This window comes from Astatotilapia calliptera, chromosome 12 (genome assembly GCF_900246225.1).
Source record: "Astatotilapia calliptera chromosome 12, fAstCal1.2, whole genome shotgun sequence".
Classification (NCBI taxonomy): Eukaryota; Metazoa; Chordata; class Actinopteri; order Cichliformes; family Cichlidae; genus Astatotilapia; species Astatotilapia calliptera.
In genome coordinates, this window is record NC_039313.1 from 27,620,099 (window position 1) to 27,645,220 (window position 25,122).

General features: G+C 38.1%; 1 protein-coding gene across 1 annotated transcript in view; it reads left to right on the forward strand.

Annotated features, from left to right (window-relative positions):
• Positions 1 to 25,122, forward strand: part of tmem8b (transmembrane protein 8B) — a 36,120-nt gene that overhangs the window by 1,254 nt on the left and 9,744 nt on the right. The window contains exons 2-10 of the mRNA XM_026187552.1: positions 3,402 to 3,591; positions 4,327 to 4,534; positions 6,869 to 7,002; positions 7,598 to 7,866; positions 12,606 to 12,988; positions 18,901 to 18,997; positions 19,189 to 19,312; positions 21,737 to 21,879; positions 24,266 to 24,444. Of these exons, the coding sequence (XP_026043337.1) occupies positions 3,402 to 3,591; positions 4,327 to 4,534; positions 6,869 to 7,002; positions 7,598 to 7,866; positions 12,606 to 12,988; positions 18,901 to 18,997; positions 19,189 to 19,312; positions 21,737 to 21,879; positions 24,266 to 24,444 (1,727 nt within the window). The remainder of the gene's footprint in view (positions 1 to 3,401; positions 3,592 to 4,326; positions 4,535 to 6,868; positions 7,003 to 7,597; positions 7,867 to 12,605; positions 12,989 to 18,900; positions 18,998 to 19,188; positions 19,313 to 21,736; positions 21,880 to 24,265; positions 24,445 to 25,122) is intronic.

Consider the following 25,122-nt stretch of genomic DNA (forward strand, 5'->3'; position numbering starts at 1 on the left):
TCTCCCATTGTGGAAGTGGAAGGTCCAGTAATCTTTACGGCTGCGTGTTATCTTCGAGGCGTTTGTTTCTGTAGGTGGATGTGAGGAGGATGGAGGAGAGAATAGTGTTGACTCAAAATTTGACTTTATCGCTGGCCAGTATTAAATTTGGTGTCATTTAGTGGCTCTTGTTCCAGATGGTTGATCTTTAGCAGCTGTTTTTTTTTTTTTGAGAGATTTTAAAATCTGCTAGAGGAGGAGGAATTTCGAAAAGCAGCAATTACTTTTTGCTGTTCCAAAAAATAAAGTTTAAAGACAGCCCAGCTAAGTATTAATGGATAAATCCCATGTTGAGATGACAAAAAGCAGGATTATGTCTATATTAAGCCTCTAACAGAGTAAAACAGTGGTAGGGAGGTGCTCATTGAAGAGATTATTGAATCCAGAACCACACTATGAGAAAGCCTGTAAGCACTCGGCTGCCTTTATCTTCAAATGAAACGTCTTTATTTGGCTGGCAAACAAACAAGCATATTTAGATATTTTGGCATGTTTACACCTTCAGACTTAAGTGAAGTCTCTGTGCGTGGCTGCTGGAGTGTCACCGAGCCCGGAGCTTTTCACGCGTAGCTTGAAAATAGATATGTCAGTTCATTATTCTAATTTTCTGTATTCATTTTGTCACAACAACCTCAGATCTTGAGATCTCGACGTGTTTGACACGTAGCCTGTCTTGTCAATTAAGTGTGACGGTAACCACCTCTGTATAGCTTGCACATTAGAGAGCATTGGAAATCACAACTATAAAAATGTAAACGCGAGGCTGTGACAGTTGCCAAAGAAACGCACCCTGTTTCAGGATATTCAGTACTTGCAAGACACTGATGCAATTAACACGTGTAAGCAAAATCAAGCCTTAAATATTAACTTGTGATAAAAATGATGATTAAAAGCTATGCTTAGGAAAAACGATTTTTTAAAATCCTTTGGCTATAAACCCCTCTAAGATTTTAGTTTGTGCCAGTAAAGAGGCAAAATGACAATAAGCAAAGGTTTTTAAAAAGGAAGAGTTTGATTTTCTTAGTTCCCTCTACCATCTCTTGACCCACTGTGACAGCCCTGACCCTCTGTTAGTGATCTAGAGACTGTGTGAAGGTGTAGTTTTGATGATGAATGGTGGCTTTCATGTACCTTAGATTATGACACCTGGAAAAAGTGACGATTAGCAATTAATTCTGATTTAAGGATTCCTCTTGAATAGCGTAATCACCATTCACAGTCCTACTTCTAGATGTGCTTCTTTTTTTAAACCTCTTTCTGACCGATCCACTGTAACTACACTTTTTGTGGGCTTAGCTGCAATCTGTAAATGGAAAGAAAAAATCATGTCTGTTTCTTTCTAATCAGCCAAGCAGTGACTGTAGGCTTACTGCAGACTCCAGCACTGTTAGCGCCAAACTCACCCTTTTGAGTTATAGCACTTCAGGCTGTGACCCCAGTCACAGTCTGTTAATGAAAGGGCAAAGAAGAATCTTAATGTAAAGAAGGCTCACATATACCAGAGATAACAGTCCAGCAAAAGGCTGGAATGAGGCTCAAATAAAGACCTGGAGCTTTGTATGGGATTAGGATTTCACTCTTGACAGCAAACCACTTCATTCTTCTCAGTTTCGGCTTCCGTAGTACATCTTTAGTATTCAAGGTTGCCTCCATAGGTGAGTGGATAATGTCGTGGGGGGAGAAAAGAACAGAAAAGAGCTGTTTTGCTCCTTTTACGCAAACATAAGAAAGTATTGCGCATTCAAGACAACCTATTTCTTTACACGTCTGCACCTCATTGCCTTTTCACTCGTTTTATTTATCATTTTTTGTTTTGTTTTGTTTTGTTATTTTACTGTCATCATTTTTAGATTCACTGTATTCTGAAAACAGTGGTGTGAAATTATTTATATTTTTGTACAAATTGTAGGTGAGACAAAAAGAAAACCCAAACAATGTCACCACAGGTATTGCAATTTTAATGGCTGACACGCAGAAAGCGAATGCGCCACAAGTGGAAGCATTTTCCTCCAGTGAAACATCAAAGTGCCACCGCATTATTCCCGTAATAATCTGCTGCCTTCTTTTCTACCTACTTGAGTTTATATTTATGATAACGCCTCGCCTAAAAGACGCTTTATGTTCTAGTGTAGCAATTAAGTGACTTGCACACAATTTCCCCCATTTTTTGCCCACCCGCTGGCTGTGCTTGATGCCAGCCCAGCTCATGTAGGTAATGTGGCAGATTACACCTGCTGCTTGTCTGCTGCATTTATATGGAGAGGCTTTGGTGGGTGTAATCCAAGGATTTGACATTATGCAGGACGCGAGTGAGCCTGCATATATCCGTCTCCCGCAGCTTCTTTTGAAGGAGTTAAAAGTCTTTGATCACATATTTTGATTATTTACCTCTTAAAGAAATAATTTGCTGCCTCTGAGGTGAAACTCTGTAAGTCATTACAGCGAGTCACCTTAAAACTGCTCTCTAGTCACAGCAGTGATAGTACAGGCATATTGGGAAATGTTCATAATTAAATATTTATTCTTTGTAAGCAACAGCTTTAATCATGATTCAATGCTTTCAACGATGTTGATATTGGTCTGTTAGTGAGATGGTTGTTCCAAGCACACAGCTTTCCTAATTGAGATGTGCTGACAGTTATTTCATGGGCTACCATAAATGTCCGTGGAGCTATAGATACACTGAATACATGAACATACAAATAAATCCAGGGTTGTTTCCAGCTTAGCGGTCATACTACACTGTGCAACACATTTAATAAATTATAATAGTACACTCTGCAGTCCTTCTGTAGTATGTAGCATGCAGTATGGATGTCATTTTTAGTTTTAAGTTTCCCAGCTACAACCATGAGTCAAAGCATATGGGATGTTCAGTCAGTTGAGTCAAAGTTTCTCTTCCTCAAACCAACCACTGCACTTCAGAGTAAAGCAAAGCACCCGCCTGTCTTGTCTATCTTTTCATTGCAACTTTGCTTCAAGATTTATAGGACGTTGTTACTTTAAAGTAATAGTGGCAGTAAAACTGTTTTCCACCCTGTGATATAGTGCCCTGCATTGGACACTACATCACTTTGATCACCTGACTTTTCATATAATACCATTATTAGGTCACGTTTTTATTTTCTTGCAACTTCCATTAACCTCAGCTATAGTTTGTATGCATTGAAAAGAAATGTTACCAGATCAAATTGGTAACATTCTAAACTAATCTGGTAACATGCCAAACATGATGCGTACATCAGTATGTTGAAAGTGACTTTTAGTTGTGACAAAGCAGAGTAATGGCTCGATAAGGCTTAAAGGCTATCCACCATCACAAATATTTTTGGGACACATTCCTCTTATTCTCTTCCCTGCAGATTGCCTTTTTGTGACTGAATACTTCACCCGTACGCCTCGTAAGCTGAGTGCTTTCAACTCCTTCGCCAGTGTGGAACTGTTCCACTTCAATGTGCCTGACGACACCATGATGGCCGTATGGAATCTCATCACCTTCAAGGAGCAAGGGGGCACGTTTGGAGACAGCTGCCCGAACCGCAATGTGACTGTGTAAGACACCGAGTTTGGCTTAACACTGTTCTGTTGTTGTTCTCCAACTGAAGTGTTCTTCTTCTCCAGCTGATTATAAGCATCTTAAATACATTTAGAAAAATAAGGGGTTATAGCCTACACGCAAGGAGAAACTGTGAAGCCGTTAGCTGTATGAAGCTTTATGTATTTTTGTCAGTCTCCTGTGTCTCAGTGATATAGCGTCTGAAATAATGGACGCGTTTGTTCCATTCAGATATGAAGAGCTTATTATTAATGTTCTGTATCTGAAACGGTACCAGCTGTGAGTGTGTGTGTGTGTTTGTTATACAGAAACATGGCCTTGGAATCACTTGCTCTAGCAGAAACCAGAACAAAGACCATTTTGAGTGCTTTGGCAGGTGTTTATATGCCTGTCTGTTTGGATTGTCAGTGTGGTGGTGTCATAACTGTGCGCGATACAGTCAATGCTCTACAGGTGCATAGCTGAGATCAAAAGAAAGGTCAAAGATGGATATGTGCTGAATAAATTAACTCCTTGCTTGAAACATCTTTGTCTGGTGTATAAATATATAATATTTTTGAAGACGTGTGGTCTGAGAACTTGTTGCTGTGATTCTTATTTGTGTATAGGATGCCAGCTGTACTTCTGCTGTTAGCTGTTCCCATGGATAACTTTAATATTTAGCAGATGTTCTTGTTGTTTATGACAGTATTAGGCCTAAGGAGGCTGAACTGTGGCTTTGTGATTAATAGGTACTTCAGGTCCGGGGCTCCTCCAGTAATCAACCCCCTGTTCACCCGCTTCCCTCGGGATACAGTCATCCCAGGGTCCTTTGCTGTGACTCTGACCTGGACTCTTCCAAACCGTACAACAGGAGCATTCAACGTGACCAGCCCTCTCCCTGGAGACTGGTTCCTGGCGGCACATTTACCTAAGGATGAAGGCAAGATCTCAGTCAAGGTGAGCCTGCACATTTATCACAAATAAACACCAGAATTCCTACAGCTTTACTGAAAACAAATACTCGGAATGAATCTCTCTTACTACTGAACCACTAGACCAATATTGCCAGCGTTACATCCACGCTGTGAAAAATAGAAACCCCTCTGCACCCAGCATCAGTTGTTTAGAGCTGTAAATGAAAAGACTGCATCATGTTTGTGTTACACATCATTCACCACTTATGACTGGTAAAATGTAAGCTTATTTGTGTCAGAGTGTTATGTATCATAACTCTAATGATATCTAAATCATTTTCTTCATGCTTGCTTAACTCCCCTTTGTGACGGGAAAAAAAATTAATTAAATAAAAATGATTTAAGTGATCCTTGGCATTAGTATTCCAGTATGTACTGCAGAACCTAAAGAGGCTGAACAGTGTCAGAGAGTTTTTCTTCATCTCATCGTGTTCTCCTATTTGGCTGCATAAACACCTGCTGATTTCCATTTCAGGGAATTTATGTGTCACTGGCATGGTGTTCACTTGTGCTTTGTGGTTTCCACTGACTGGCAAAAGTGCACCTGAAATACACAACAATCAAAAATATAATCAGAACTTGCCAGCAGCATCACATATACAGAAGAATTGGTTTGTTTTGGGGGATTTGGGGATATAAGCCACCATGGCTCAAATGTGACCAGCTTCCAATGACACACTCTGTAGATGGAAATAACAAACCTTTTAAAATTTTGCTTTCTGAAGCAATTTTCTAGCAACTAAGATGTTTTTCCTTTAGAAAATAGACACAATTGGAAGCAATGCAAGCAGAAAAGGGAGATGTGCGACGCATTTATAACTATCTCAGTTTAATACCAATCTTAAGAGTAAGTAAGGATTTAGCAACTGAAAACAGAGTCAAAGAGAATAACTGCATTTGCTGAAATGTCCTTTATTGCAAATAGAATATGCTACTCTTTACAGAGCAAAATTGGAGTTCTGTAATACCCTTTTTATATGTCTCTGTAGAGCGCACTGGATGCCCTTGAGCATTTTTATAAACGAAGGGCTAATATTGTGAAGAGGTACATTTGTAAAACGTTCTTTTAAACTTAAACAGGTAGTTGTGGTACCTATACAAGATAAAAACGTGAGTGCAAATGAAAAAAAAATGAAAAGAAAACAAGTCAGCAAAAGTTCCCTAATAAGGTACAAGCCACGGTCTACTTGCTAACAAACCTCTAGGCCAATGCTACACCTTTTCCAAGGAAAGGGGACAGCTTTCTGCTTATCTCTGTGATGCCAGTGGCAAACCGTTGTATTTGACACCTTGGGATGAGAATGTGTTGACAGGTACTATGTCCTGTCAATTCAGTGCAGCAGCAATACAACAATACTTACTGCTGACTCAAATACAATAGCATACAATTGAACAGAGTTGAGAACACAAGCTCTAAAAGGTTTTTGTTTTTTTGCAGCTCTCCATGTATACCTGATAAACTTTGACATACTGTATATTCCAAAGCGAACCTTAAAATTACATCGTCTCAGTGGGCAGCTGTGACTGAAGGAGCTAAAATAATGCATTTAGACAGGGTTTCATTAGGGAGGTTTAGTGCTTTATGGCTCTAATGGAGTTTTAGAGGCTTTAACATCTTGCCAAGAGTGAAATTCTGTGGAAAATGAATGAATGCCCACATCGCTTTTGGTATGAAGAAGGTCAAATGTAAAGCTATTGAACATCAAAACCATTTGGGCTCACAGTGTAAAACCATTTGCTCTCAAAAGCCCACGTTGGTTGAGCTTTTATTCAAGCACAAGGTGCATGTGCATGTCCAAGCGACAGGCTGTAATAAATCAAAGGGTCACCCCAGCAGCTTCCAGACTAATGACATGCCACAGTAATTGTGACTCGAGAGCAGGAGGGGTCAATGATCAGTTGACAGAAACGAAGGGCCTAATTTGGCATTCACACCTGTCCTGTTGAATCAGGTGCAAAAGGCTTCTCTTCATTTTACAAACAAATTTTACAGCACATCATGTGTAGAAACTAATGCACGGTCTCTTGGCTCTAAATCAGTCTGTCTACTCGGCTCATCTCACAAAGTAATGCACATCAAGCATTAATGGTTCAGAACAACACAAGTGAAATAGTGGGTGCATGTTACGCTGTGTGGCAGGGAGGGGGAGGACGGAATGATATTAATCCAGGAGGCTGACAGGCTTAATGCACACAGTCCATTAGGAATTTTCAGTCGGTCTGAATGATATCTAATCTCCTCTTTACCAGCTTTTAAAAAAATTGGTGAGTTAACCACAAAAATACAATCTGAACAACTGCTGCTTTATCTTTGTAGGGTCTGTCTGAGGAATGCCAGTATCTGTTCCAGCCTCAGCTCATTGTTCAGAGGCTGATTGGGATTTCAGTACTTTACCCTGGATACTTCATTGACCAGATGATCCCAGTCCATAATAGATCTGCACTTTATAAGTAAGTCACCTACGTGGGCTCCTAGAAACCTGACAGGGGCTTGACTTTGAGAAAAGACACCAGGAGAAAATTGCGTTTTATTTTTATTTTTTGCAGCATAACACTTCCCCAGCCTAATCCTTCATCTGCCTCTTAAGTTATGTTTTTTTAATGTATCTTGCAATTTCATTTTAAAAGGTGCAATTCCTGTGTGTGATTAGTTTGCACACCTTTATCAACTTCACCTACTTTGAGTCTTTTGAGTGGAATAATAAGATTTTGCTTCCAAGGTTAATCTTCATTTTTTTCATGGTCTTCGCGATGGAGCCTAAAGGAAGGAGAGCTGCTATTATGAGTGCTGCATAAATGATGTGAAGGGACTATAATACTATATATATTTTTATTGAAGCCTTATCTTAATTTTCTCATGATAAAATATATAGTATATAGATTTAACATAGAAGCCTTTGCAGAATAGATGTGATACACAACATTCAACAAATCTAAAAGACAATTATTTCAATGAAGCTGACTTACATTATGTTTACTCAGTAGAGGTCTACATTTTATTGTGTGGTATAATGCCTAAAACATGTGTTTATGTGTGCCTGTGCAGAGTGTTCATCCCCAATTATATATCAAAGGTGAAGGTTCAGCTGGTAAACTGCAGCACCAAGAACAAGAGTAGTGACAGTTGTCCCGTGGTGCTGAAGATAAGAGCGCGGGCACCGCCAGTGCATAACTCAAGTGCCCTCGACTGCAGGGAGTGGAACCTTTGTGAATTAGTCACCCTTGTACCTGCCTGGGAGCAATGGTATTATATCCTGGTGGAGAGATATCTAAGTAACTCTGACGTCTACTTCCGCATCGGGGTGCAGGTCACAGGTGAGTGTGATGCTTTTTTGCCATATTTTCTGGCTAATGTTAATTTCAGTTGTTTGTAGCAAATTTGTGTTCTTTATTTATATCAGAATAAACACATTATAAACACATAAATAATCATTTCAATTACAATTACAATCATTTCAATAAGCTTCAGACCTGAAGTTAAAAAGTCATAAAGTCAGAATATGGACTTTGTTGGTTAATATTACATAACTTTCACTGCTATTTGCTTCTGGTCATTCAGATAGATCAGTAAAGCCTGATTTAGACTTCTGCAGGAAATCTGTTGTAACTTACAACATAGCTGGAAACCCCTTTTAATCTTATGAAAAATGTAACTACATGTGTATGTTATGGTACAGGTCAATACATCTCACAACAACTAAATGGCTTGGTAGGTTACATCGCAAGGTTAAGAAGCGTTTCCTGTTACGTCATAAGTTACAAGGCAGATTTCCCACAGACGTCTGGGGGAAATCTGCCTTTAGACAGTGACCGTTTATAATGTTGCAACTGAGGTTTGACTGAGATTAGACTTTTCGTTTTAAATCAGGGGTTTTAATAATAACACTGCATTAACCATAAACGAATTACCATATAGACATTTTTTAAATTAATATTCCTTTGCGTAGTCACTCCTTTTTATGGATTTAAAAATAATTGGACAGCTGACTGATAAGGAGTGTCATGGCCAGGTAAAACCCAAATCCGCATTAATTCCCTGTAAATTAAGAAGATACAAGGTCTGTACTTGAATTGGTATTTGCACTTGGTAGATGCTCACAGAGCTCCTTATGTGATCCAAAGACATGTTGAAGTAGTCAGCAACTTCAGTGAGGCGATCGTGGCTCAAGAGTTGGGCGTTCGCCTTGTAATCGGAAGGTTGCCGGTTCGAGCCCCGGCTTGGACAGTCTCGGTCGTTGTGTCCTTGGGCAAGACACTTCACCCGTTGCCTACTGGTGGTGGTCAGAGGGCCCGGTGGCGCCAGTGTCCGGCAGCCTCGCCTCTGTCAGTGCGCCCCAGGGTGGCTGTGGCTACAATGTAGCTTGCCATCACCAGTGTGTGAATGTGTGTGTGAATGGGTGGATGACTGGATATGTAAAGCGCTTTGGGGTCCTTAGGGACTAGTAAAGCGCTATATAAATACAGACCATTTACCATTCAAAAGATAGGTTATCTCAGTATGGGAACGCTCAAGAATAGAAAAGCCACAATAGACTTAACTCAAAGATATCTTAAAAAGCCAGTCCAGTTCGGGACCAGTATTCTTTATACAAATCAAACTACTAGCGGAGTGATGGCAGGAGAAGAGTATGGAGAAGGAAAGGGAGCGCTTATGATCAAAGCATGCCGCATCATCTGTCAAGTATGGTAGAGCCAATTTGATGGCATAGGCATGCATGGGTACCAGTGGAACTGGGTCAGTGCAGTATTTTGATGATGAGAAGTAGTCGAGCAAATTCTGAAGTGTATAGTGATATAGCTTTTGTTTTGTTTTTTCATGGGATTCAGTCAAATGCTGCAAAACTGAAGTGATCCACAGAGGGATATTGACTCAGAACATACTACAAACTAACCCAAGAGCTTCTAAAAACAAAGAAATGTAATGTTCTTAAATAGCCGTAACATTCCCCTGATTTCAGCCCAGTTGAACATGCTTTTAAGTAAAGACAACAGATGGCAGAAAGGACTACAAAAGCAGCTCTAATGAAGCATCTGAAGATGGGGATGGTGCTCTGCTGTGAATGGAGACACAGACAGCTGCAGACAGAGTAGTTGTTCCTGTTATACCTTTTTCAGGTCCACTTAAGAGGGAACATGCACAGGTGTAACATAGTTCCTCCTCGGTTTCAGATTCAGTACATTCATCAATGATAAATTATTTCCATCCAAATTTGAATAAAGTCTTTAATGTCTGTCATTATATTAATTTAGATATTAAAAGATCAAAAAATTTATAAAATGGTTATAACAAAACACATATATTCTTTCTTCTTTTAGAGAATTTCATCATTAAGCTGTATTTTTTATCTGGATTTTAAACTTATGAAAGTAAAATATTGCAAACCAATATTAGTTTTATATTTAATAACCTGGTTTATCTATTGTGTTTAATTGGACAAGTGCTGGAAAAGCAATTGCAAAGAATAAAAAAAGTGCGCTGTAAATGACATAAAAAAATATTGAGTTAGATTAAACTAAAAATTGAGATGCTGATTTAAAAACAAAAACAAAAAAACAAACCTCTTACCTTCTGTTTTGCCTAAATTTCATGATTTGACCTTTATAGATATGGAGATTTAAAATTAATAAATAAAAAATGTATTCTGTTTAAATTTACATTTACATTTTAAAGTGAAGACATCTTTGTGCATTAGTGTTATAGATTGATTTAAATTACCCTTTAATGTTTAATGACACGGCATATTCAGCGCCTGTTGTGATTGTGATTTGGAGATCTATAAATGAACTGAAGGTTTTTCACACTGTGAGGTTTTTGAATTAAACTATTTTACCAATTTTGCCAATTAAAGTATTTTACTGCTTTACTAGATGTTTATCTGTTGGATTTCTCTTTTTTCTTATTATCTGCAGATAAATTGCGGTGTTTATCCATGAGCAGTTTGTCTGCAATTTTATTTATTTTTCTTCCTGCTGCTTTAAAAGACCAAGCTTGGGTGGTTTACCTCATAAATTAGGCCAAACAAAAGCTCAGAGTGGATCTCTGCAGCATGCCATATCAAGTATTCAAAGGTATGCAGTCAAAGTATAGAGGATTATGGCTTTCAGATGCACATAAAAGACTAAATCTTGGCTGTTCTACTCTTATCTAAGCACAAATCAGAAAATGTTTTTCAAAGACTGTCCAAAATGCTCATGCATCTGACAGTTTATGTTTGATGGGATAAGGGATGCCAGACACAGTCAGATCATCAAGAGGCTTCTTCAAGAAAAGACTGGAACCCAAACTGAGGTGATTCGTGCAGGATTGCTAAGAGGCAAATGATACCATCCTTAAGTGCTACATGCTGTTTTTGGGTTGTGGAGAACCGAGATACTCTTTATGGGGATAGCTCACAAATCTGTGGGACGTCCACTTCCATGTAGCGATCCCCTCCCTTTGCTCGGCACTGTACAGTGCACTTTGTTACTATGGCAACACAGACACTAATTATTCACACTCTGTCTCTCCTCCTGTCTGCCAGGCAGATCTTACTTGACCTTTTGTGGATTTAAATTGGAGAACAGCTAAGGTTGAGGGAGGAGACCATCTGGAGTCCTCACCTTTCTTTCTGTTATTGGTTATTGTTGTTATGAGCTGTCTCAGAAATATGTGCCCATAGTTGAATTTGGTCCAATTTACAGGTGTCACGGTCGCTAGTAATACAAAGTGTGATAAAACTAGGTTGCACTTTATTATTTATTGTTGCTGTTTATAAAGCATTTCATCACTGCAGCTTTTCTGTCCTCAGCAGACAACTGAACAGGGTTCATGTGTTATGCTCTAAATCAAAGGGGGGAAAGCCGCCCACACAAATACAGTACAGTACTTATTGTGTATATACATTTAGTCTTGCCTCTCAGCAGCCATTTTTGTTGGATAAGAGCAACTGCCCATCTAAATGAATGAAAAGAGACTTTAATAAGAGACTTTTACTTTAATTGTAGTGGTCACCAAGACCTAAATATACATCAATATGGAAGGTTTACAGCTTAATTTAAAAACCTACTCGATTTCAGGACTGAATAAATACAATGCGAATACACATCTTAGATACAGAAAGCCAAGAAAAACAAAAGGTGGACTTATCTATATCATCACAGAAATAAGTTAATATGTCTGCCACCACACAGCCGAATGTATCATGATCTGTATTGTGTATGATGTGATTGGTTAACATGTCTTCTGGTTTAATTACTGGTTGGCTCTTTTTGAGACAGATGGGTGACATTTGCCTCTTCTTCTATAGATTTTTCTATAGATTTTTTTCAGGATTCTTCAAGTGCTCCATCTTTGTCCTCCGTCTACGAGGCTTTACAGATTTTACACAAATGTTACCTGCAGCTGCAGTATTCAGTATTTTTAGGCGTTCTCCACCTGCCTGTACGGACATCAAAATACTTCAAACCCTTTCGAGACAATAATATGCAAACGAGGTTGAGCTAAAAAGCCTTTGAAATCCTTTCCCCTTGGGGACTGTTGGTATTGGATGATACTTTGCCATTCGACATCAGTGACCATTTTGCATTGATTTTCTATGTGTTGGTGGAAAACATACAGTCTACAATCAAGTTAGAGGCAATCCACAGCACTGAATCTTGTTGTATATGTTCTGGAAGCCAGCTGAACTAAATAATTAGGTTTCAGTTCCATTAATATAGTGCCAAACAACAACATGGTTTACTCTGGGTGCTTTACATATATGTCAAGACCTTAAAGAAAACCCATTAATCCCCATTAATGAAATGCTTTCTGTGAGAAAAAAACCCACCTTCTAACAGACAGAGTTTTTAACAGCAGGGTGGGCGGCTGCCTTGGTGATCAGTCGGGGGTCACAAGAGAGCAGAGAGAGAATAAATGATATTGAGGAACAATAGCAAACAATAAACACTGCCTGTAAGCACGGATCTAAAACACAGAGCTCCAGCTCAAACATTTATAGAGACTCTGTTGCTTATAGTGCATATAAGTGCAAATTAAATAACAGCATTGTTTTGACTTTTTTTTTCCTGAACAGATTGCTCCAAACCCAGTTTGTTGAAAGACCAAGCACAACCCAGCTCCTCGATGAACATGCCTCAGTCTTTTGGAACAGCGATGGGTTTCTCCTTATCTGATACACTGTTAATGGCAGCCCTGCCAAGCCTGTCCCAGAACAGCAGTCACCTGCACACCTCAGAAGACAGCATCATTTACCTTGCACCGACTGCAGACACTAACAAGTGCTGGCCGATCCGTCCTACTCTGCGCAATGAGCTGGACACTTTTTCTGTGCACTTCTACGTCTTCTTCGGTCCAAATATATCGATTCCACCGGACAGGGCAGCCGTGTTCGCCGTCAACCTAATGCCCGTTTTAGACAGTGGAGGAGTCCTAAACATGGAGCTCAAACTCAACATGGTGAGGTTTACAGATGATACAACTATTGTTTCTTTCATAATTTCTCGCAGTATTTGTAAAATTGCGAGGCACTGTTAGCTCATCAAATCAGTATTATCATCCTGGTCCAAGGAAGGGATTTGGCCCAAGATGCTGGACAGTGCTCTGGCACCACTCTCACCCTTCGCTTGCTGTATCCTGTGCAGGGATCAGATTGTTATCAGAAAAGTAAATTTGCAACAGTCATAGAGGAGAAAATCAGCAGCTAGCAAGGGTGAATAACTGGGCTCACAAAGTGCCTGGCTGAGCGCGCCTGCTAAATATGGATGCACGTATGGTCATAGACTTTGCTGTGGGAACTGAAAAAGTTCACAATGAAACAGGCGCCAGTGTTTGGGCTTGTGGCATATGTCTCTAATTGAGAGCAAACAAAATGCAAAAATCAGCCAAGCAGGATTTAATATGTCTGTGTTGATCTGTCCTTCAGATAGTAATGGCATTAGGAATGCACCTGCATTGGCTCTGGAGGTCTACAGGGAGCCAGAAACTGGAGAGCTACAGGCTGGCAGATGGACTTTTAAACATTTTACTTCTAATGGAGAGAAAGCCAGCCAGTGTTGAGACAGCAACAAGATGAAGCACAAAACACTAACAGATAGCTTTGATTGTTTACTTCTAAGGAACATCCTGACAGTTTGGGAAGTATTGCTTAAAATATCGGGTCTATCTCCCCACATTTAAAGATAGAGTAAAAATACTGGTAAACAAAATGTGTTGCCCACAGTACCAGTGATTTAGCACAAAAGATATAAACAGTAGGAAATGTCAGACATTAAAAAAGATGAAAAAGAGCATTTGCAGCAGCAGACTTGAATTTAACACTAAATCTATTACGCTCTAGGTTTAATAGACAAGATAAGTCAATTAATGAGGAAATTAATGTCAGATTAATCATAAATGAAAGTAAACCCTATGTGTAGTGCCCCCTCCCCCCCGTACAATCCTGTCCTCACAGGTTTGAAATTGTCCAAATGCAGCTTATATACTGTTTCTCACCGCTTCAAGACTTTATAATAAGCCAGACTACACATCCATCATCTCTACTGAACACACGCACACACAGATGAAATTAATGATCGATCTTCTCATCTAACCCCCGGTAAGAAAGCAAACAGCCTTCTTTCCAAGATTGTCAGAGAAAATTTTTAAAGGAAATGAAAATAATTGATGGTAATTCATTTAACAGTGTATCAATGGAGTTTGGGATTGCTGTGGCTGCTGTCACCACCCACAAAGGCTACGTGAGCCCCTTGGCTTTCTCCATGGTGTGCCCATTTTCACCTGTTTACTGTATCTGTCCTTTATCTTGCAGCAGAACCTCTCTTTGTATTTATCGGTGCTATCTTTGCAGTAGCAAAGTGTTTTCCCTGACCCCTTTCACCCTCCATTCAACACCCCGGTATACTCCCAAGTGTGTGCTGTTGGTTAATTTTAACTGGGTGCGCACTGCAGATGTCACAAAGACAGTATGCTGGGATGAAACCTGGTTGGTGTGATAGTTGTATGAGCCGTTAGATGTATTCTTCAGAGAGACTGTCATGCTATATTATTCTATGAACAGATTTAACCCCCCTCGGCGATGATCTGTCACTTGCTTGTCACAGGCGCAGAATCCAGTCAGCCGCTGCCTGTGGGGGACTCTGGCAGATTTGCAGGGCTTTAGGAGACAATAGCTGGACCTGCTTGTCTGCCTTGCATCACTCTCTGTGCAAAAGTGTGAAAGGAATGCATATGGCTTTTATTCCCACTGATGCCTCACCTGGCAGTTGATCAGTTTAAGTTTACCTTTGGTAAGGCTCACGCAGAAAAGAAATTAGAAACAGTGTAATGAGCGCATATTCATGAATGCTTTGGCTAACCCTTATGCACTAGTACTTTTGTCACAGTAATAAACTGTTTTGGCAGCATAAAAGTGTTTGGGGGAGGAGATTAAAAAATAAATAAGTGTGATACATGAAAAATAATGCTTACATATTATACTAGGTCCTAATAGCTAAACAGCCAGGGACAAACAATAAATATGTTTTTTTAAAACTATATTAATTTCTTATGTTCATTTTTCTATTTGTAAGTTTATGTTCACATCCAGTATTTCCACGGCCATTTATTTTCATATTTTTAATCAGCCAGTGAAAACTAGGCGCTTTTATGGCAGAGTTGTGCAACACCATCTGTCATTATCACACAGGAGAGGTGTGAAATTGAATGCTAAAATAAATATTGATTAAAACAATCATTTTAAAAATCTTCATAAATATATAATTAAACATATGCACAATAAATAATGAATCTAAAGAAATGTAATATTTTTCACATCTTAATTGTGCACTACGTGTATCTTTTATTTAAAATAATAAACTTGGATTGATACCAATAAATAAATTACAAAAAAACCCCCCAAACTAATAAAACTTCTGTTGCTTTTGCTAAGCAGCATTCATGTGGTCAGAGGCTGAAACATGTGCTTTAAAAGATATCCAGATAGCAGATATATTATTGATTAAAATTAAAACCCATCACAGAGATTGGAGTTTGGTTTAATTAGTTTGGGCACTGGAATATGGAGGCAGTATATACAGCACATGACAGCTTGTCCATGTTCTTGCATCAGTTGGCATTATCTACTGCCTGGCACATGTCATCAGCATAACTTCTATTAAACTCAGCAAAGCAAAAACATGTCAGTATACAACATAGACAAACTGGCATTCATCAAACCTTTTTTTTTCTCCTCTATTTTAGCAATCAGAGTTGATGCATCAGGGCTGTCGAAGTGATCCTTTTAAAGATTTTCCACAGTAGTTTTCTTCAGTCTTTAACCTTGAGCCTTACTTTGCTGGTAGATAGCACCCCTGATTGAATTATGGGTCTGCCACTCACATTCACCAATCATAACTAACATCTGCATAATGGATCGGGCATATAAATCCTAACATTAAACATGATTAATATAGCAATGCTCACAATCATATTACAAAAGGCTTTACGAGTAAAGCCAGTAAATAAAAAAAACATACAAAATCAACATTAGAATTCCAGACATGAATGTGTTCTTAAAGCAGAACAAGAATAGAATATTATTAACAACACATCACATAATGCCCTGACAGCTAAAGCTATTTTAAGAAGTGATTGAAATCCTTTTAGAAATTCTGGGTTCTGGACAGAAATGATGCAGTGTGCTGAGAAAGCCAGCATCCACGCTGAAGGGAAATTATTTCAGACAGATTTGAGAGACAGAATGAGCCTCAAAAGTTATCAGTAAAATATCAAAGAAGCAAGGGAATATCGTTGTTTCGAGTGCATGAACGGTTTGGATGATAGATTTGAGAGTGATCACATATATCACATCTCTGTATCTTGAGATAATCTTTCTTCCTTAATTGCATGTGTTTCCTGGGGAACCAGGATGTTTATGGGCAGATAATGAAATGAATAAATGAATCACTGAGATTCATTACTGGTGGAATAATAAATCATATTTAAAAAGTGCATTGATTCTGAAATAGTCTTATAGTTTTTTATATTTTAAAAGGGGATATAATTTCTAAAAAATGAAAACAAGCTACACATGCTCCATTGATTTTTGAACATCTTTAGCTTTCTTGGCTAACCAGGTTGGGTGCACTTATATTATAGATGTGCTTTTTTAACTTGCAAATAATTTACACACATGTGTCTGTCATGTTATTTTGAGTAAATACACCAAAAACAGGATGGACATCGTCACATTTTGGCTTCATGTAAGCTTTAACCCTGTAACAATTTTCATAGCAGCTTGAATTGCAGGCTGGGGTAGGTCGAGCACTCCATAGTGGGATTTGTTATTTCATATGCGACAGCATACAGTTGAATCCTCGCTAAACCTTGACAAAGTATATTTTGTGTGACAGTGCAAAACCTCACGATTCTGTCAGTTTAAACGGCTTTAATACTGCAGTATTACTGAGTCAACAGATGCTCAGGAATGCATATGAGGCCAGCAAAAAAGGAAGTTAAGATTGGTAACTTGTTTTTTAAGAGTGAATTCCAAAAAAGTTAACTTTGAGAAAAGACTGGGACTGTAATCACAACAGTTCAAGATGCTAAGAATTTACAGTTACCTCTAGTATGTCTTTTTTTTTTTGGTTTGTGATGCCGTAATTTCCCATACATGCTTAAAATAATAATAAAGTAATATGGATGTTTATTTATTTATTTTAATTCCTCTATCTTAATTGCCCTAATTAAAAAACAAATGTCTAATAATTAAAGTATGTTTTCTGTTATTTCCTTTGCATCATTAACGCTTCACACACTCTCATTTTGCTCAATTAAAAAATATGTCTCTTTTGACTTTTACACTGAGCTTTGTGGAGCTTTCTAGTGTACAAGAACAGCCGACAGCTTTGTTGTTCTGAATGAAAAGTTAGGAAATCAGTGTCACTGAAATGTGTCCTCATTAAGGTATCAGACTATACCGAACTTTTTGCTTATCCATCTATCCTTCCATCAGTCCATCCTCAAGTCAGGGTGAGGGGGAGATCCTATTCCAGCTGTCACAGGGTGAGAGGTGGGGGTACAGCCTGGACAAGTTGCCAGTTTATCACAGGGTATACATCACAGTAAAAGTATAAAATTAACCATTTAGTGGTGTTTAAGAGCAAGGGAGAAGATTATCGAATAAGATTCACCAGGAATCATCCTTTGCTGACATGAATGGCTGGATAAACCTTTGTTACAAAAGAAAAAGTCAGAGGAAAGAAATCACAAAAAAATTAATGTGTACATACTTGTACTTTTATAATAATCCCTCTAATAGTGCTTGACTGGTCAATTGGCACACCAACCTTGCCATCTAGCTACATTGACTACAAACATCTCTACTTTGATGGAGCTCTTTGACCTGCCAATTAGAATCATATTATCTGGCTTTGGGGTGGCTCTTGCCTGCTTTGCTCTCCCCATGTTTGCATCTGGTGAGCCACTTTGATATTTGTTGCTTAATCCTTTATCCTCAAACTGTAGAGGAGAGCCAGGATGAAGGAGGGGGAGGGTGTGGGGCTCTCTCAAAATGCCACTGGGTGTGATTTAGTCTTCCCACCAAGAGAATAGAGGCCAGATGGTGAGTTTAGGAAGCCTGAAATCTCAGCACCTGGCAAAGTGTTTGTTAGTCATTGCATTAATCAACAACTTTGCCAACTCCCTATATATACATTATGCCCATTTTTTGCTAAGAGGGTGATAGAAATCTTATGTATTTAAGAAATAATTGTCTAAAGTTATCCCACAAATGTATATAATGTGGTGAATTTCTGAATGTAAAGTTTTCGTCAGAAAGTCTTCTGATTTTTAGCATACTTTGTGGTTTAGTAACTGACCCATCGCTGTACCCACCTACACACACAGAAACAAAAGATGGAGACTGGGTAAATAATGGAGGGGCATTTTAAAACTAATAAAGTGTCAAGTTTGGTGCTTGAGTGCAAATTGACACATCTAGTTTGCTGCTATTTATTGTTTACCAATAGACCAATTTGGACAGCTGTGGCCTCCCTTCACCTCTCTGCAGAATGAACCAATTTGTATAAGCATATGCAGTTCCCGACGCTTGAATAATTCTCCTGGATTTCTTTCAATGCATGAGCATGTTAATGTATAATTGATGCTTCAAGGCGATAAACTGCCAACATCTTCACTTACTGTAGGTGCCTCTGGCAGACAGAGAGAGAGCACTTTACTTGATTTGTTAGTTTTAAAGTTTACTATCTCGTGGCTGTGCAGAAAATAGACCTAAAGGTAATCATGAACAGTGTTAGCTCACCAGAATGATAGCAGCAGATGGTTGATGGTTGGACGGATGAATGACGTTTGATTATGTGTTTTTCCTGCAGTCTACGCTGAAAGGAGCTAATCTCACAGTGTTTGGCTGCCTCAACCACGGGATGCCACTTTTCTTACGCGAAAACACATCACTGAAATGTGAATCAGGTATGCCAAATTTTGCTTAAACAAAACAGCCACATAGTGTGTGATTTTGAATCTAAGCAAGTTTATTAGTAGAATTGTGAGAACAGCACAAGTAATCGATATTTTTGCCTTGTATGCGCAAAGCTTATCTAGTTATGAACCTTCTCTGTCACAGCTTGGACTGTGTTTTATTGTGTTACCTTTTTCTTCAGAATCAGTGGCAGGGTTTTTCCTCTCTGTGAACACCTCCACTAATATCACCAAACTGAGGATTCCCTACCCACAAACAGGCACCTGGTACCTCAGTCTGCGCTCTCTGTGTGCTACTGAACATGGGTAAGACAGAAAGCACTGCTTCCCTTGAGAACTTTACCTGTTTGTTGGTTATGTATTCTATTTTATAGAGCTTCATACCAGTCTCCATATTTGCTATATATTATCTGTGCTTTACATATAGTGTTGTAACTGCTGTAACTTTCTCATCTCATCTTATCCTAAATATATATCAATTAAACCAGCGGTCCCCAACCCCCAGGGTGTGAAATTTCTGGTTTTCAGGGGTTTTATCGTTTTTATCGTTTTTATTGTTTTGTTTTTTTTTAAATCGTTTTTATCGTTAAGTCCGTGGCGCAAAAAAGGTTGGGGACCGCTGAATTAAACCAAGTTTTAGTATGTGTTTTTATGCCTATAAAGAGACATTATTTCAGTTTTGGAAATTAATATTTGCTCTGTTAAAATTGTGATACTTGCTTTTATGGTTATACACTAAATATGAACCTCCTGTCAAACAGGAGGTTGAAAAACTTGGCAAAAAGTCTTGATAAATTGGGTCCAATGGTAAGAATCCTTATAGCTATGCCTTCTTTAAACTATTCTTTAAAATTGTGTAAACTATAATCTCCTGAGTGCTCAACCTAGAAAGTCTCAAAAACATCTTTTACAAGCAGGAATTCAACAAAACAAGCTGAACGTCATACATTTTGACATAAATTTATGACATTCTCATAATCAGTTCTTCGGCCAGGTCCCAATGCTCCACAGCAACCTCTACGAGACAATATTTGCTGTCAATTACACAAAGACAATTGCAAAATAGGACATTCATATCTTCTGAATTTGTCAGCATAACACAATCACTAGTTTGTTTACCAAAATAAATAATTCATTGCCATAATGAAGACACCATGCTTTCTGTTTGAATGACGAAGCCTCCCTCATTGAACCACATCCTCTGCCATCTGTCACCCAGCAGACTGATTTGGCACTGGCTTCATAAATGTGTGTATGGTGCACACCAAGCATATGACATAAAGGAGGGGTAGATTTTGAGGTTTATCCATATTTTCACACTTACCACTTTTTTGCACACATCATAGTGAATTTTAAATCAAACAATCAAGTTGTAATCGAAATGCACACATCCAGTTTTAATTCAAAGGGTCCAAGAAAAGTTTGCAAAAAGCTTTTTAAAAAAAATGCTATTGCAACGCTGTTTTATTGGTAGTGGTATTTGGATATTAATAGTATACTTTGTAGGTACCAATAAGGCTTTGGCCTACTGCAAAGGCCACACCAGTGTCCCTCTCTTTCTGTTTTTCTCTCCATGTTTATGTAAGTGTTACTTAACTTGTGAATTCAAGAAGTAAAGTATTTTTCTCTGAGGGTTATTTAAAGTCGGTGCGAATCATGTCAGAGAGAGAAGTTAGAGCGAATGTTTTCATTAAGTTTTGTTGTTGTAATGTTATATACGAGTTCGTAAGTATTAGCAATTCAGCAGATTGAGCTGTTCTGGCGAAGCCTTTATGGCACAAAAATGTGAACAGAATGAAATTAAGCAGATTTTTCCCGTCCCACTTGGGAGTTCCAATTGAATTTGAATAACAGATAATAACAGATGGTGTGGGACGTGGACTCATCCTCACACGAACACTTAGCTGATGTATGAAAATGCAGACAAAGATCAGAGTGTTATGTGCTAGATTTCCACGCATTTGCATATACTAAACCAATCAGGTGTCATTAGATGGTAAATGACAGGTGCCCTTCAAATATACAGTTAAGCTGATGTATACAACTAAATAAAAACAAAATAAATAAAATGTTGCAGAAACACATAAAGAAACATATTTGAAGTTTTATTCTCTTTAACTGATTGATTAGCAGTTTTTGTTTTTGTAGTGTTAAAGATGAGCAAATTAAGTAAGTAACCTCTGTCTGTGAATATGCAGTCACCTGTAGACTTAGAGTTTTGTGAGAAATTACAGCTGAGTTACCTATTCAAAATAATTAATGACGGTTAAACTAGAACCCTTGGTGGAATAGACATAATTTACAGAAAATTAGTTTTGTAATTGCGTTATAAAGCTGGAGATTTCCGAGGCCTAATAGAATGAAGTTGTCTGACATCTAGCAATGCCGAAACAACCTTTTGATCTCCAGTGTTTTGTGGTGATGAGGGCTTCTGGAGGACACAAGAAAACTAGACAAAACCCTGCAGGCGCCTGAGTGGCTTTGTGAGACAAAGCTCTAAAAGAGCTTGGAGTGATATGTGAATGTCAGCTGATAACATGTTCACAATAACAATGCTGTTATATTTGTATTTAGTAAGTATATTGTTTACCAGCTTAATTTGGAATGCTAAAAAGTGTGCACAGCTATGCAGTCTATAGATCTGACACATTTGGCCATAAACAAAAATCATTATGCAGATGAAAAACAGTGAAGGCATCACCTGCAATCATATATTTTTGCCTTTTCCAGATTTGAGCAATGCAGCAATGTAACTGCAGAGGTTTATATGCGTGCATACCTGACTCCGTGCATCAATGACTGTGGGACGTATGGACAGTGCAAGCTTCTGCGCACCAACAATTACCTTTATGCTGCATGTGAATGCAAAGCAGGTAACATTTTTTTTCCAGCTTAAATGGACAGCTTTGTTAAATCCTTGTTTATTTATTTGAACTTGTAGTGCACACTGTCAATTAAATTGAAACGAGGTGGTCCGGTAAAGTCTTTTTTGATTCTGTTTTAATATCTAAGTCATGCAGTTATTAATAAAAGAGCGGAAGTTGTTTTATGTAAGGGAAAAATAATTAGTACTGTATATATTTAACAACCTCCTTAAATATTTATCAGTAATTAATTAGTAATTAATAAACAGCAAGCAAGTGCAACCCTGAATGTATAATTACACTTGTCTGTCAAAAGATTCTTTCACATATGAAAGATAAGACAGAACTTTTCTTTGAGAAAATAGGTCATCACTGCTGCAAAGAATTCCTAATTTGTTGGAAAAGACATCATGCGGAGTGACAAGAAAATGAGAGCGAGCCAGGTGGGATGGCACAGGTCATTTTCCAAAATTGAGCTGACAATTCTGCAATTAAATTGTATGTGCCACTTTTCAGTGACTCATTCAGTGGCCTGGTATTAATCTTCTAATATAAGGCATTTTGATAAGACAATAGAACACAGTTAAGTAAAACGGACTTTTTTAGGTTCTTACAAATTAGGCATCATCTATATAATTTTATACCTAAGAGAACAGATCTTTTTTCTTTACCTGTTCTGAGTATATTTGTCAAGGCTTATCAGGCTGACACAGGCCTTAAGGTGATTTCAAGATTGTACAAGGGTATACAAGAGGTTAAGAAGTGGAATACTACCTACATCAAAAAAAAATGGGAAAATGAAACAAATATAGCAATATCAGATAACATTTGGTATGAGCAGTGCGCTTTTCAGTGGAGAATTTCTAGTTCTAATACATGGAGATGTTACGGTTGGAAGAGTATCTGTAGGTTTTTTATTACCCCTGCACAAAGTAAACATTATTTTAATCACTCTAATTGCTGGAGAAATTGTGGGGCCCAAGGAGTAAAACATTTTCATCTGTTCTGGTCTTGCCCAAGGATCAACATTTTTTGGGTATTGATCCACTCTGAGTTGCAGATTATTTTTGGTATGCAGCTTCCCTTTAATTGGGACGAACTTTTGTTTGGATATTTATACTCAGTAAATGTAGATAAAATGTCTAAGCAGTTGTATGGTATCCTGAGTTTGGCTGCCCGTAAAATTATTACCAAGAAATGGCTTAGTGTGAAAATTCCATCACTGGGTGATTAGCATGAGACTGTACATGGGATGTTTAAAATGGAAAGAATTACCTTCATTAAAAGACTCCAGTTTGATATATTTAGTGAAATTTGGGGTAAATGGAAACACTACATCCGGTTAAGGAGACCCGATCTTGTTTGAATCTCTGTAACTATATATGCCACATTTCTGAATCGTTATGTGTTTATATGTATATGTTAGTATGTATGAGACTACAAGTGAACACATATGTAAGTAGGTATGTGTATGTATGCTTAAGAATATGGGTGTGTGAGTGAATATGTGTGTGCGAGTACATACACACTAGAGGGTACACCCGTCTGTTTTTCTTATTTTTATTTATTTATTTATTTATTATTTACGTCTGTTCTTGATTATATGTTTATTTTGGATTATTTGTGTTTATATAGGTTGTTTAATAAAAAGAGAATAACAAAAAAAAAGACAATAAAACACAGTCTTAATTACCAACAGCTTTTCAATAAAAGATGAGCTTATGAAACTAAACAAAGCATGTCCTCTGAGGCTTTTTTAAATCCTGCCTTTGATCTTCTTTTATCAGAGTTGGTTTCTCCTCAGTTAAATTCATTGTCATACTTCACATGTGTGACTACTTCCTGGCAGACGCTTTGCATTCAGCACTTGCCCTTGGCCCATCTCAGACTGCAAAACCTCTGTTCAACAGTGCTCACGAATATTTAATTCACACTGTCTTATTCAATCAACCACTTGATAAAGATCCAATGTACCAAAGCGGGGGTGTTTTAAAATAGAAGTGAGTTCACACCAGGAGGCTCTATTATGCAGGATAAACAACTTCACACATATCTGTTTTTGATTATTTTTGCAGAGAAATGTCTGTTCATAGCAAAAGGCTGCTAAGGCATTATTCTTGTCAAGAGATAATAAATATTTCATACATTTTAAGAGATTAAGGGTTTGAAACAAACAGTTTCACCTGCTGGGGAAACTCTTCTCATTCATAAACCAAAACCACGTTTTTCCTGGAATTGATTGAGGGTTTAAGGAAGTCAGGCACCATTTATGCTTTTCCCAACATGTAAAGCCTGTTAAAAAACAAAAACAAAACAAAAACCTGTCTTAGAGCTTTAGTTTTTTAGGTGAAAGTACCAGATTTACTAAGGTGGTCTGTGTGTATTGGTATTTTAGGCTGGGATGGATGGGGGTGCACAGACAACTCAGAAGCCTATTCGTACAGTTTCCAGCTCCTCTCCACCCTGCTACTCTGTCTCAGTAACCTGATGTTTGTCCCGCCCGTGGCCATCGCCATCCGAAGCCACTACCTCCTGGAGGCTTCGGTCTACATCTTCACCATGTTTTTCTCCACTGTGAGTGAAAAGTGATAACCTAAAGTATATTTTCCTTTTATTTAAGCATGGTACTTTGCTAATAAACAGTTGGTATCAGTAATGCACAAAAGTAAGCATAAAGAAAGAAAGAATCACAAAAGCAGATGTTTTCCGAAAGTCATCAGATTGTGGCAAGGCGAGCTTTAATAGGAAACACATTCTGCATCAAATTCCCGTGTATGCAGATGACATACTCCTATTTCTGAGTAAGTCATTCCAAACTACACCACAGTCAGAAATACTTATGCTTACAATTCTATTCTGCATTGGAAGCATTAAAATGAATGTCCTTCATTAAAACAAAAATGCTCCAGTATCTCTACTATGATCCCCTGCTCAGAGCCATAACTTTATTACTTTTCCACTACGGGAACTTCCCCCAGGCAACAGCGAATTTTAGAAAACATTTTCACTGCAAAAATGACGACAAAATTAAGTTTGGGTAAATTATTTCACCCCCACCAAAAGTACCGTTTGGCAACTAGAACTGTTAGAATCAAATGAAGTTTTTTGTTTTTGTTTTGTTTCTTTCAGCTACAGTACCTTTTAAAAAGCTACATCTAGTATATTAGCACAGAATTACAATTAAGAAATACTGACAATAAACGTTACTATTGATGCTAAGGATGAAATCTTGCTGGAGCCAGAAACAATGCT